This window comes from Arachis hypogaea, chromosome 13 (genome assembly GCF_003086295.3).
Source record: "Arachis hypogaea cultivar Tifrunner chromosome 13, arahy.Tifrunner.gnm2.J5K5, whole genome shotgun sequence".
Classification (NCBI taxonomy): Eukaryota; Viridiplantae; Streptophyta; class Magnoliopsida; order Fabales; family Fabaceae; genus Arachis; species Arachis hypogaea.
The window spans coordinates 4,467,145-4,482,062 of NC_092048.1; the positions used below are offsets into that span (position 1 = coordinate 4,467,145).

The 14,918-nt window shown below is 31.5% G+C and overlaps 3 protein-coding genes across 5 annotated transcripts; all 3 read left to right on the forward strand.

Moving 5' to 3' along the window:
- The first annotated feature begins 828 nt into the window (after positions 1-828).
- On the forward strand, positions 829-5,306 carry LOC112736602 (protein ALP1-like). Of its 2 annotated transcripts, none has more exons than XM_025786124.3 (3): positions 829-956; positions 1,120-1,316; positions 3,669-5,306. In XM_025786124.3, the coding sequence occupies exons 2-3, from the start codon at positions 1,175-1,177 to the stop codon at positions 4,712-4,714; spliced, it is 1,188 nt and encodes a 395-aa protein (XP_025641909.1). In that variant the 5' UTR covers positions 829-956; positions 1,120-1,174; the 3' UTR covers positions 4,715-5,306. The 2 variants fall into 2 exon arrangements, with proteins under 2 accessions (XP_025641909.1, XP_025641908.1); XM_025786123.3 differs by having other exon boundaries at positions 854-956; positions 1,117-1,316.
- A 2,731-nt stretch (positions 5,307-8,037) lies between these two features.
- On the forward strand, positions 8,038-8,490 carry LOC112736603 (zinc finger protein ZAT18-like). Its single transcript, XM_025786125.3, has one exon. It carries the CDS (start codon positions 8,038-8,040, stop codon positions 8,488-8,490), a length of 453 nt encoding a protein of 150 aa, XP_025641910.1.
- A 2,775-nt stretch (positions 8,491-11,265) lies between these two features.
- Positions 11,266-14,539, forward strand: LOC112736604 (uncharacterized). Of its 2 annotated transcripts, none has more exons than XM_025786128.3 (6): positions 11,266-11,454; positions 11,710-11,801; positions 12,645-13,673; positions 13,760-13,825; positions 13,916-14,114; positions 14,196-14,539. In XM_025786128.3, exons 2-6 carry the CDS (start codon positions 11,799-11,801, stop codon positions 14,246-14,248), a joined length of 1,350 nt encoding a protein of 449 aa, XP_025641913.1. In that variant the 5' UTR covers positions 11,266-11,454; positions 11,710-11,798; the 3' UTR covers positions 14,249-14,539. The 2 variants fall into 2 exon arrangements, with proteins under 2 accessions (XP_025641913.1, XP_072067196.1); XM_072211095.1 differs by having other exon boundaries at positions 12,645-13,672; positions 13,753-13,825.
- The last annotated feature ends 379 nt before the right edge of the window (positions 14,540-14,918 follow it).

Genomic DNA, 14,918 nt, shown 5'->3' on the forward strand with positions numbered 1-14,918 from the left:
TATTTATATACCAAAATTAATTACTTTCTATATATATATTGTTTAATTTATTTTTAATATAAATTTTATATTAATAATTAATTTTATTATATATATCTAATAATGATTAAATACTAAAACACTTACGATTCTTCTTTAAGATATAAACGCCGAATATAATTTAGAGGTAAAAACTAATAGTTAAACTATATTTAATAATTTTGATATTTATGCTGTAATGAAAGGTATAATTAATTTTATGTGAAGTTAATAATTAAAAATTATTAGATAAAAATTTAGTCAAATTAATTAAATTATTTAATTACTTTTAATTATCAATTTTATGTGAAATTAACTGCACAAATTTTCACCCCATTATTTTTTTTTTTGGTGACACCCCATTATTTGATAATTGAGACAAAGAACAGTTATATTAATTAAAAAAAAAAAGTAGATGTAGAAAAGATTAATTATGACCGTTGTTTTATTTGTAAAAATAATGGCCGAAAGTCTACTATCCAAAACTATTATTCTACAATTATAAAACAAGTATTTTAAAAATAATACTACTTAATTTATATTTAGAATAAAAATAATATTTATAAAAATTTATGACAAATAAGACAAAAAATGTTTAGTAGTCAACATTTTTATCTTATTTTTGTCTTATACTTGTACTAGCTAACTTTTTTATTTTTTATAACTAAAAGTGTTAAATGATATAAATACAATTTTTTATATCTTAAATTATTAAATTGAGAATCACAATGAAATTTAAAGGTAATAAAATAGATTATGAAAAAAAAAAATTGTAACTTTTATTTTTAGTTTTTTCACCAAAGCTATCTCCTTTGTTGCATGCTTTAAAACTTTGAAGAACGCCTCACTCACAAAAACACCCCATTTAACATTTGACACTGCCCCGAAACTTGTCATTCCTATTCCCACCACCATCTCACAACTCTTCACTCTCTAAGGTTTGTATTTTCTTACTCTAATTATATTATATATATTTAGTTATCTATTCTGTCACCATAATAATGATATAATATATGTATGTATGTATGTGTGTATATATATATATATGTATATATATTATTCTTTTGGTTTGATTTGTTATTTTACTGTGAATTGCAGCAGGTTTTTCCCTCACCCCAAATTCGTGGTGTGGATTCGAATTTGTTTGTTGTGGCTGATGATGGGTCCTGTGAGAGGTTACAAGAAGAGAAAAAAGCAAGACAAGAAGCATGATGAGAATGGTTCTTCTGCTTCTGGGTCCCCTCAAAATAAAGAGGGTCCTCTAGATTGGTGGCATGACTTCTCAAAGAGGATTAATGGTTTAGTTCTCTTTCTTCACTTTCACTGTTTCTTAATTCGTGTCATGTTTTTTTTTTGGTGTTTTCATGTTTGTGTTTGTTTTCATATGTTTGATGTTATGGCTTTTTGGTTTCTCGATGAATCTTGCTGTCATGGGGTGTCTTGTGTTGGTATCTTAACATCTCTAATTTTTACATGATTTCAGTTTTTTCTTGTTTTCTCATTGAAATTCGACTTGTATTGAATCATGCCAATGCATTTTGAGTTTTGATGCATGAGCTATGGATCCCTAATTTGACTCTCGAGTTGACTGTTATTCCGAACCATTTGGCTTACCAATCAAGAAATGTTCAGTGACATTGTATGATAACTATGTAACGAAGCCTACACTTGTTATTGTATCATGTAGATATAGTACATTATGCGTCGAGTAACGAAAATCCAAACAGAGAAGGACCTTCTCCTTCCTTAAGTAGTGTCGAGGTTTCTAACCTCGCCATAGGCATAGTGCAACTTTGTAACCTATGTCCCTTTAAGTTGCCCTATAATATGTGAAGGGAAGATAACTGTTTAATGTGAAATGTGATATCAAGCTTCGTGTTTCTGGAATATCAAGCTTCGTGTTTCTGGAATCGTCTAAATGCTTATGCTAAGAAATTACAGGCTATACATGTATATGTGACTGTTACTACTCAATAAATTACCAATTCATCAAATGCCTATGAACAAGTATATGGAAATTTAGAACTTTACTGCCATTACTATATTGTTGTGACTTGTGATTGGTTCTTGTAACTCAAAGTTTTGTTTTTCTAGAGGGAAATTACCATTTAAGGAAAATACTAATCAACTATGATATGGTTTGCTTATGTGTTTCTGGCTGTGTAGCACTTCTCTACTGTTATGCTCATTACTCAATAGACTGTGTCTCTGCAATTCCTGTTGCTAAATAACTAGTAGCAAGAAGAAAGAGTAGCAATTAACTAGTAAAAGGCATAACTAACCTTGATAGAGGTTTTATTCATAGTGGCAGAGCAAATTTTAGTTTTATATCCATGCCCTCAACAGTTTATAAATAGTTATTTTTATTTATAAATTTTGAGAAGGGGGGGAAGCAATTGACCTTCTTTTTGTTTCAAGTCGAACAGCTCTCATTTTATTGGTTAGTTTCAAGGTGTAGTGCAGTTTCTATGTTTTAATACTATTTTAAACATGGATGGTGAGCATATTCTCAGTTGTTGGTTTTCGTGAAATCAATTCCATGCTAACAGGGATGCTGAATACATAATATGCTGTAGAATGAGAACAAATACTCTTCACGTGTTCAAAAGTTTGCTGATAAATTTTACAATTACTCTAATTATTTATCTGTTTCTTTTACATTACTCTTAGATAAATTATATCTGTTTGTCCTTGCTTTTTTTATTTTTGAAATGGTTCATCTCTATGATGTAGATCAGGCTGCAGCTATTTAAGCAAATGCTACCAAGATATAATATACCACATTTTCTGAAACTCTTTAGTACAGCTACTTGATTTTAATTCAATTTCTGCTGCTGAAGGAAGTTACCACCAGCATTGAATCAGGGAAAAAATAGTTTTTTGTTTAGTTTATTAAGTAATGTTAGTACCAATTATAACAGACGATTCAGCATCATGTTTCTAGTTGGCATCCTCCTTTAGTTAATCACTTACTAGTGATTGTTTGATTGATTGCTTAAAGTGATAAGTCCGCGTAAAATAACAGATTTCGAGAAACCCATCATGTTCACAAGTAATTTGTTTATTCTCAGCTTTTATAGTCCGTCAAACGGTGGGTTTAGTAGCAGAGATACATTGATCCACAGATGCTGTTAATTATTCAACTCAAATTTTCAAAGGTTTTTATGAAGTATACTAGGATTGTGTCATAACATTATGCTATAGTTTTTTGCAGATCTGTGTTTTTAGTAAATAATCAATCGAAGATTGTGAGCAAGTGCTTGCATAGGAAGTAACAAGCATAAGCATTTTGCGAAATTTATCGTAAAGGAATAGCTTATTGATTTTCCATAATTTTGGGGAAACTAGAAACAACCCGTGCTGCTTTTATCTTAAAAACAAAATCAATTGCCATGAATCTTTAGACATTTTTATGTTAGGTTTGTGTTTATTTGGCAACTTACATCTATAATTAAGACATATTTCATAATTTACATATATATGAACCTTACCTTATTTCATAACAAAGTTTATGGCTCTTGATCTCTGTCAGTAACAGTTAGATCCTTCAAGTGACCCATTTCTTTTAGAGATAGCGAAGGAGAATTGCTTTTCCTTGAACGAATTATAGTTATCGAAAACTCTAGAGTTCTTAACGTGTTGCTTTGCAGGTCTTCAGCAGTCTCCATCAAAGTCTTTGGATAGCTTTCAGTCTGTTTTCAAGATCTCAAGAAACACATTTGAGTACATATGCTCACTTGTTAAGGAAGATATGAAGACAAAATCAGCACATTTTATATTTACAAGTGGCAAGCCAATGTCTTTATACGATCAGGTAGCCGTGGCATTACGAAGGCTGGGATCGGGTGATTCGCTGGTCACAATTGGTGACTCGTTCGGGCTAAACCACTCAACAGTCTCACAAGTCACTTGGCGATTCGTCGAATCCATGGAAGAAAGAGGGCTACACCACTTGCAATGGCCTACTGAATCAGAAATGGTTGCAATCAAATCCAAATTCGAGCAAGTACGTGGCCTTCCCAACTGCTGTGGTGTAATTGATGCTACACACATTACAATGTGTTTGCCTGCCTCAGAACCTTCGAGTAACGTGTGGCTTGATCACGAGAAGAACCACAGCATGGTCTTGCAGGCGATAGTGGATGCTGACATGAGGTTCCGTGACATAGTCACCGGCTGGCCAGGTAAAATGAAGGATTGGTTGGTGTTTGAGAGTTCAAACTTCTGCAAACTTTGTGATAAAGGAGACAGGTTGAATGGTAAGACATTACTTGTCTCTGAAGGATGTGAAATAAGGGAATATATTATTGGCGATTTAGGCTATCCTCTACTGCCTTACCTCCTTGTCCCCTATGAAGGAAAAGAGCTCGCTGAGCCAAAGGCGAATTTTAACCGGCAGCATTTCGCGACGCGGATGCTGGGGCAGAGGGCGCTGATGAGGCTAAAGGAGATGTGGAAAATCATTCAAGGATCAATGTGGCGGCCGGACAAACACAGGTTGCCGAGGATCATTCTGGTTTGCTGCTTACTTCACAACATTGTTATCGATATGGAAGACGAGGTGCAGGATGAGCTTTCTTTGGCTCACAATCACGACTCCGATTACCATCAACTGATATGTGGAGCTTCAGATGCAAAGGGAGCATCACTGAGAGAAAAGCTCTCTCTCTACTTGACTAGAATTCTGCCTCCATGATCATCATACTCTGTTACTTTTTGAAATTCATAGTCTAAGTTGAGGTTTTAGAGCAAACGGATTTTAGAGTAAAATGGAATCATGGTTACTTGCTTGCGTGCATTTTCATTTTCTGTTTTCATTTTTCAAAATTTCGTGAAAGAAAAAGAAAATAGGAGATGAAAACAGGAAACAAAATTGTATTGTTTTCACTATTTTTCTTTTTCTCTTTACAAAATTCTAAAACAGAAAACAGTCAAACTGGAAAAAAAATGAAAATGTGAACGAAACGCGGCTAAATTTTTTCCTTTCATCCTTTTCCCTCTAAAATCTCAGCTTACAAATACACTTCGCTTGTGATAATGATCTTTCTCTTTGATTTCTTTGAGGATCAACATAGTGGTAAACTCATGTCAACTTAAATTTCTTAGTAGAATTAACAGAGTTGATCATAACTAGGTCAATTGTACTTGGATTTGAGTAATATTTTCACATTACATTCGTGGATGCTATTTGAAGAATCATGTGTAAATACTTATGATTTCAGATGCTTTTGTTATGAACCTTACTAGGAAATTTATTACTGAACTTGAGGTTATTGTTGTTGAACTAACTCATTGGATCCCTCTCTTTATAATCTTTCATAAATTATTAGGCCTTTTTTTTGGCGCAAATGTTTCTTGACTGAGAAACTTATGTTTTTTTTTATTATTTAAGATAGATCAGGAAAATGAAGCGCGTTTAAATAATAACGGTGTAATAATTTTATTTTTGTACAATTTGTTGATTAAAAAAAATGGAACATAATAGTGCATAACCTTTAAATTTTCTTGATAGTAGTTAAAAAGGTAATTTTCTTAAGTCAAGTTTTTTTGCATAAGCTGTTCAAGTCACATAGTATTTTCAAGGTTTCTATAGCAAAGGTTTTTTCTTTACCTATTTTTGGGACTTTAAAGATTTTTCTTATATATTTAAAACTTAAAAGGAAATCCTAAACCGCTAAACGTATTTGTTGGAGAGCTTTCTATAACTTAATTGAGTAATTGACTCATCGTAACTACTTTGACTTAACGAAGCTTCTGCATTGGAACACTTGTCTTGCTTCTGCTGACTTCTTTCTTCGTTTCCTTGCTTTATTCTCACAAATTAAACTTTAGGAATTTCCACATTTATCTTTTATTTTAAATATTACGAAAATAGATTCTTTTAATTTTTTTTCAATTTTTTTATAAAATGTGATCTCTCACCATTCAACATCTTTTCTCACATAGTTTTTTTAGTCTCACTTAAAAAATATAATATAAAAAATTATACTTTACAAAAAAATTGAGAAAAAAATAAAAAAATCCATTTCCAATACTAACTGTTTACATAGTAGTTAAAATATCAAGGAGATTTAATAATTTAAAATTGTATTTTTATCTTTTACCTAAATATTTTTAGGTAGCGTTTGGTGAAGAGAAAGAGACGGAAAGACCGAGACCGAGAGACAGAGACTAAAAGACAGAGATTGAAATAAATCTTAGTATTCTATTTGGTGTAAAATGGGAGACAGAAATTGAAACAAGAATGAAACTCTAATTTAATTTGCACAAAGGGTAAAATTGAAATTAATTAATTGAAATGAGAGTATTTTAGGTATAAACTGTTATTAAAGTTTCAGTCTTCATCTCTAAAAATTTTAGTCTCCTGTGTCTCCATTTTTTGGAGGTACTAAAATACTGAAATTTTAGAGATAAAAACATAAAATTTAGTACCAATTTCTGAACCAACAAATATATACTGAGTACCTACCTATCTTAGGGCCTAATTAAGAACTAAATTTTTTTGCCAATAAAAAAAGAGAGCTAAATGTTGTTAAAAAGATTTATTTCTAGGCTTTTTTGATAGACTTATAGTAAGTAATAGAATTTAATTTTATGTAGTATAAAAATATTTTATACAAATAATTAATTATGTATTATCACAATAGTATAAATAATTAATTTTTAAATTTATTACTAAAAAAATTATTTAAACAAATGAATACGATTGAATAACCATTTAAAACTCTTAAATTGCCAATATATCAAAAGTAATTTCAAAAAATAAAAAAAATTCTAATTCTAATTCTAAATAAAAAAATATCATGTACACGCTAAAATTAAATATTATATATTTATATATAAATATATATTATTTAATTTATTTTTAATATATATTTTATATTTTAATATATTTTTTTATAAATAATTGATTTATTTATATATACATAACATAATTGATTCTAAACAATGACATTATAGGATATGATAGATAAATTTCGTCTTGATTCACAATTCACTGTTACAACAACCTTTTTTGGTTTCTTTGGTAGCTAAACTCTTACTTATTTTGTGAACATGTAATTAAGAATCTTTTTTATCTTAGGACCCACGCGGTGTAACAATCTTCTTAGCTTCTACCTTCCATTTTCCTCTCTACTCATTCATACTCATTCCCATCGTAATTTCCACTCTCACTAATGGTTTTCGTTGGATTCTTCAACATGGACAACCATAAATGACAAAACACAACCCATGTATGTAGTCATATACACACGCTCACGCAATCTTATTCTTAACAACGTCATCTTAATTATATATCTATAATCATTTGTGAAAATAAATTTATAAAATTATTATACCCCAATGGTATAATTAATTAATTAAGATCGTAAATATCCTCTGATCTAGATTTAAACAACCTATGATGCACGGATACGGATACTGACAATTTTACATGACACGTAAACACGCATACATATAAAATATAAATTAAAATTTTTTATTATTTTTAATGTCGTCTTATTTTAATTATATCAAGTATTTAAAATATTTTTTTGTTTTAATAAATAATAATATATACTATATCTAAATTTATTTTAAGAATATATGTTAAGAATAAGACTGGACACGTTGACACGTGATGGTATTTAGGTATGTTCAGGCGTGTCTGGAGAAGAATTTTTTATTTTTTATTAAGACATGGTTGGACACAGTAGACACGCATGTCGGATGAATGTTGATGAGTGTCGTCTCCGAAATGTGTCCGGCACGGACACGATTCCTTCGTTACAAAGAAAAAGCAATTAGTCCCATTCTTGTACTTCAACCGCGTTACTTAGTTTCCCACTACCAATCATTGCTTAATTACATACAAGTAATTAAACTAAAACTATAGTCTATAGTCAGTTGCTACTGTCATATATATATATATTAGAGCTCGGTGCAAAACCAAAATTCACACATAACTATCACCATAAAACATTACATTCCTTAACCTTATATTATACATGCAATAGTACCCCGTTGGTCTACTTAGACATGGTTAATTGCTTGATGTTACTAACAAAAGTTGGTGAGACCAAAACCAATAATAATCCATTGAAGGGTGGTGGCTTTAAGTGCAAGACATGTCATAGGAGGTTCCTATCTTTTCAAGCACTTGGAGGACACAGAGCGAGTCATAAGAAGCTTAAGCTCATGATGGGTGCAGATCTTTCGTGTCAATTACCATCAAGTTCTTCGTCATCATCGGGGAACATGATGACGAAGAACAAGATGCACTCCTGTTCTATTTGTGGGCTAGAGTTTGCGGTTGGACAAGCCCTTGGAGGACATATGAGAAAGCATAGAAATGGTGCCATGACCAAATCTAGTAGTGATGGTAGTATTAAAACTAGAAGGTTTAATTTGTGCTTAGACTTGAACCTCACGCCCTCTGAGAATGATCTCAAGCTTAACCTAAAGACTCCTATGTTGGATTGTTTTATTTGATTATTGGAGTATTTTCTTAATTTGAGGCAACTTCTAGTTGTAGTCTTTTATTTATTTATTTATTTTTTTCTGGAATTTAATTTTCTTATTAAGCATACTTTTTTTTTTTTTGACAACACACACTCACTTATTAAAGTTTTTTTTTTCTAAGCATGAAGGTTTTTTTTTTTGTTTCCACGGTATCTCCCAACCCAACAAATTAAGGACTAATTTGTCGCGGATCTGAGTTCCATTGAAGGGTTTGTTGCTGACTAATGAGTTGCTGCATGCATAAGACGGGATTCGAATCTCCGACATTTGCTTAAGCGGACGAGTGAGCTTACCCTCAACCAACCCAAGTTAATTAAGCATGAAGTTTTAGGTGGTGACAATCTAACCATAAAAAAATAAAATTGATGTTGTTCCTATAAAAAATAAGTTTTTATGGACAAAATTATAGAACTCTTGAAAAACTATTCAAAATTTTTAAATTATTTTTTTTAAATTGATCTAATGTTAATCTCAACTCTAATTTTATCCACCTCCAATAATTCTAAAAAAAGTATAGGTAACCAATAACTTTTTTAAACAATGTATGAAATATGAATTAATAAGATTAAAAGAATAAATTTAATTAATAATATTAAATTATGGTGTAGTGTATTTTTATTTAATTACAAACTTATAATCATCCCAACCCTTTCCAATAATAAAAGATAGTAACGAAGGAATCCATCAAATTCTATAGCTACTACCATAGCTAGCTATGAACCCTCGTAAACTCACTACTAGCCGCCACAACCTCTCCAAATTTATCTTTGTCTCTCTTCTTCATTAACTCATGCTGGAACACAGATTTCAACAAGAAGCTCGTAGTGCCAACCATATTTTCTGGTGAGAATGCTACCGCTGTTGTGGAAGAAAAATCTAACGTTTTCGATCTCCGCATTTGTACGCCTCCAATGATAATAATTAAGTCCCTTTTATTCTTCGGTGCAAGCTTTCCGAGCTTCCACAGGTTTGATCGTAGAGACTATTGAATAAATGAGGGACAAGTCTTGAATTCGGGTACAAACAAGGAGAGAGCAAAGGCAGGTGATGGGGCTGCTGCTGATGGAATTCTAGTGGGAGAGGTTTTAATTATTCAAATCACAAGACAATATTAATATTAGAATGTTGTAGCACTAATTTTGTACAATGTTTGTTACGTTGTTCCTTTGACTTGATGTTACTATGTTAGTTTTACTAATTCTTTAGATAATTGAAGCCTTTGAAGAGAGAGAGAGAGAAAGAGAAATACCATAGCTACTAAGTTTGATCGATTATAAAGAGAGAGCTTAATTTAATTATGGTTAGAAGTTGTGTAATACTAGAAAGAAAAAAAAAAATAAAAAAAAGTGGTTGAGCATTAAAATATAAGAAGTCACCTAGATAAAGATGTTAAAAACGTCTTTTTTTAAAGATGTTTTTTTAAAAATTAAATTTTAACACATATAATCAATTAAATTGTATTATTTTTATTAAAATTAGACTGAACAAATCAGTTTAGCAAAAAAATTAATAAATTAAATTTTTAAACCGATATAAATTAATATTTTTTATAAAAATTACTATAATATCCCTATTATAAAACACAACTAAAATATCCTTATCATATATATATATATATATAATTTTGAAAACTTTAAATTCTAACCCTATAACGATAGAGAAGAAAAGAGTTAGAATTTAGAATTTTCAAAATTAATATATATATAATAAGAGTATTTTAGTCATTTTATATAATAGGGATATTGTAGTCATTTTTTATAAAAAATAATATTAATTTAGACGGATTCAAAATTTGATTCACTATTTTTCGGTCAAATTAATTTGTCTAATCTAATTTTGACAAAAATAACATAATTTAAGTAATTATATGTGTTAAATTTTAATTATTAAAAAATATCTTAAAAAAAAACGTTTTCTGCGTCTTTATGGGAGCATCCCCTAAAATATATGGGGTTAGATTAAGAGGTATCATTTAAAAATTTTAAATAATTTTATCATTTAAATTCATTTTTCACGAACATAATATTAAATTATTAATTTTATTTTTTGTGGATAGATTTATGAGCGTCTAAATCTTTTATAATAAAAAATAATTATTTACTTAAAAAATAATAAAACAAATGAAATAAAATGGTTAGCCCATGGTATAATTTTTAACAATTCATTTAGAAAATTTATTTTTTTAAATTATTTTTATCTTAAGTTTTAAATTTTAAATTTTTTAAAAATTAATTTAAAAAAACTATAATAGAAAATTAATTATTATTAACTAATTAAAAATTAATTTTTTATTTTTATTAATTTGTAGTCGTTTTTTACCGGCTGTTAATGTAAAAAATATTCATGTGAGTAGAGCAATAGATGAATTAGTTCTTCTATTCTTAATTCTTTTTCAAAAACTCAAACTAAAAGAAAAAAATTACAAATTTTTGAAGTACATTAACCTCTAAAATATGTTTGGAATTTGGGTAACAAAAATTAATAAAGTTTTTAGGTGGAATGATTTGTCACTACTTTTATGTGGTGATTGGTCAAGCAAGGTCCATTATTCTCATTATTCTATTCTTGGCATTGCAACTTGCATGCGTTGCATTTCCTCATACACCGAACCAATTGTATGTTGTTAAAGTTTCTCAGCCCATCCAACGGTCCAGATTCCATCTGAGGAAGACACGTGTCGAGAAACGAATGGGCGTAACCCTGAGTAGCGATCGGTTCAGGTTCACCCTATCCTGCAAGCCTACCAAGAGAAAGAAATCGAGTGCTCCACACACACCCTGTCCTATCATACGAACCTCTCTCTCTCTCTCTCTCTCTCTCTCTCTCTCTCTCTCTCTCTAATACCGTCGTAAAGGTCTTCCGATTAGGTTTCCGGGCACGGATCGTGGAACCTTCTCGAAGCTTCTTCCCTCTTACTGTTCCAATTTCGCAAAGGTAATCGCTTTCTTCTAATTCCTTTAGCTCGGTTATTTTATTTTGGCGCTGGTGAATTTATGGGAATTTTCGTTCTGTAATCAGCTTGATATGCAGTTTCGATTTTTTTTTTTTTCTTGAAAGAAAGATTAATGTAATGTGAGGCAGTAAAAATTAAAATTCATTATCAATTGGTTGTTTTTGAAACATTGAAGGATGTGTGTGAAGTGTGAACTATGTTACAGTATATTAAGGGGGTTTTTTCTCTTGTTGCAGGAGTTGTTTTGGTGATTGGGAACTGAGAAAATTTTCACTTGGAATCAGCAACAAATTTACAGTGGATTCACCTGCAAACCCAGAAGCAAATGGTATATATAATTTGTCAACTTTTTCTACTAGGATGAGTAAATTGTGCATTGTTCACTGCTTTTCCTTTTTGCTGAAGATTCTGTATTGTTATAATTGTTGTTCATTCGTAAGGAGCTTAATTTAGTCCCTCTTGCGAATGCACATTGGGTTTGTAGATAGATGTTGCACTTGCATGTTGCTTCTATTGTTTGGAAAATCAAGGAGCTTCTCATGCTTTCATATGATATTTTGGGCTCATTGCTTTTGGTTTGAAAGTTGAGACTGAGGATCTGTAAAAGTATAAAGCATCTGTAAACAAATGGAATGTGGGGAGCACAACAAAATCTGGGTGATAGGGATATCATTGTCTTATATATGTGATTAAATGAGTAAAGGGCTTATGATAGAAGACCTTAACATCAAAGGTTACTTCTGGATAAGCCAGATTGGTAGTCTCTATTATTGGGATAAGCCAAAGAGGATGATCTAAAAGAAAAGTTTCAAACCGCTATACGGTCTTACTTTTAGACTCAATTATATATGTTTGATTACGATTTGTGAAAATTTTATTTTGTATGAAACCAAATATATAATCAAAACATAAAAGGCTAAAACCTGCAGCATTTTTTCTATTGCCATGTCATTTGTCAGTTTGCATACATGTAACATTTCTAGTGAATAGCAACACTTTTCACTAAATTACTGTCTACCTGGTCATCTGACATAGTCTGGGATGTAATTAACCACCTTTATCCTGCTTAAATGTTATTGATTGAATTTGAATGAAACAAAGAAAGGCTGAAAATTGCTAAGATGTAAAGTTATAGTGAGTATTTTTTTTTTCTTTTCTTTTTTTTTTGCAGTCTTTTCAAAATAAGGGGTTTTGGACGGTAAAGGGTTCAGGACACATTAATGACAGAGAGACAACTTTTGATAATCCTTCCAAAGTTGAACCAAAACGACCTCATCAGTGGTTTGTTGATTCTGCTGAAGTGGATCTTTTTCCAAACAAGAAGCAAGCAGTAGAAGATGTAAATGGAAAATCAAGTTCAGGATTTTCAAATGTCAATTATCCTCCTTGGGACAACAGCTCTGGTTTTTCAGTATCAAATATTGTTGATCAGTTATTTGGGTCTGAAACCAGGCAGGTCAATGTCATTGAAAAGAATGTTTATGTTCCAGCTGGTAGCTCTAATGTCAGATCAAGGGCAATGACTAATCAGTATGGGGACAATTCCTCTATTGGCTTGTCTATCTCTCATTCAGTTGAAAATTCGGAAGCACCTCTAAATTATGGTGGAGTTAAAAAAGTTAAAGTAAGTCAGGTTAAGGATATTGATGGTGTACGACATCATCCTGAGGGACTTAATTACAATATGCAAAGCAATGGTGATCTACATCAGGTCTATGGTGGGGAAATTGATAAGGATGGTAATGTAACTTTAATGGGTCTTGCCTATAACGGAGGGGATGTTCATGTGAGATCTTCTGGTGCCCCCTATGGCAAAGGAGGTGACACAGGCATGTCATTTGGTACTGATTCCTATAGCAAAGATAACCCAAATGTGATTCCATTTGGCGGGTTCCCGGATGAACGGGGTATTATCCCTGCTGGTAGGCCTGCTGCAGATTATGGTCAATTATATAATCAATCTTCAGTCCATATTCCAGGAGCAGGTCATGAGAAAGAGTTGGATGCATCAAATCCTGGTGCAGTTGCAAATACTCCTCAAGTAGTAAAACAAAAGTCTGAAACTGTGTCCAAGAATAAACAAGAGTCCAAAGCAAACAAGAAAGAATCTCCAAACAGCTTCCCAACTAATGTCAGGAGCTTGATATCTACTGGTATGCTGGATGGTGTTCCTGTAAAGTATGTGTCGGCGGCCCGTGAGGTAAAAGATAGTATTTATTGTTAATGTTTACCATTTTAGTTTAAAGTTCTTTCTAATAAGTTTATGGTTAAATATTACGGATGAAGGAACTTCGTGGAATTATAAAAGGATCTGGCTATCTTTGTGGGTGTAAGAAATGCAACTATTCGAAGGTTTGTAATCCATCCTGATTAAGCACCTCAGTGACCGTTTTCCGTTTCATAAAAGCCATTGACTGACCTGCTGATGTTTTATCATATCAGGCTCTGAATGCATATGAGTTTGAGAGACATGCTAATTGCAAATCAAAACATCCAAACAATCACATTTATTTTGATAATGGGAAGACCATTTATCAAATAGTACAGGAATTGAAGAGTACCCCTGAAAGTATGTTGTTTGATACAATTCAAACTGTCTTTGGTGCACCAATTAATCAGAAAGCATTTCGCTATTGGAAAGGTAAATGAATTTCTCTCTCAAGTCTTACTGTTTCTGGTTGTTTGGTATGTCACTCATCCAATTCTTTCAACTCCGCTTCAGAATCTTACCAAGCAGCAACGCGTGAGCTTCAGCGCATTTATGGAAAAGAATAACGTACAAATCTAACTCCCGACGCCTTTGTGAAAATGCAACCTAGTTTAGAACTCGTGTGCAGAATAATGTCTTCATTTTTAGTATCTTTCATTCTATGACTCGGCAAACTTCAGTAAACTATGGACCCTTGTGGCCTTGCTTAGTATATTGGAAGCTTCATTTTAGCATTTTAACAGATCAAAAGAATTAGGTGCTTTGGACAGAATTATATGTGGCATTATCGTGAAAGCCAAGGTTAATGTTGATTAGTAATTTAAAGGAGCAAGACTTCTGGACTCGTTAATGTTTCAGATTAATCTCTTTACGCAAGGTAAAGCCATTTTGCTTCGAGCCAGTACAAGAAAGAGGTCATTTCAGTTGAGTACGTTAATTTTTAGATTAATATGTAATTGGCCCGTGGAGTGCCTTTGATAGTTTGAACTTTGGAGTGAAAATGTACACATCAAACAAACCAAAAAACTTAAATGATTTTAAGTGGTATTTTTCTCACTTTTCGGCCTTTAAACAAAGCATCCAAAATCTTAAATTATTAGTAACTCCGATCTTGAGCATTAAAACCAAAATATAATTCTATCATCTTTTTTTTGTCAACTTTGAGTAGTTGTAGATATTAGGCATGCCATGGTTCCAAGTTCTCATATAATTTTGCGTTGGGTTTCATGTTCTTCT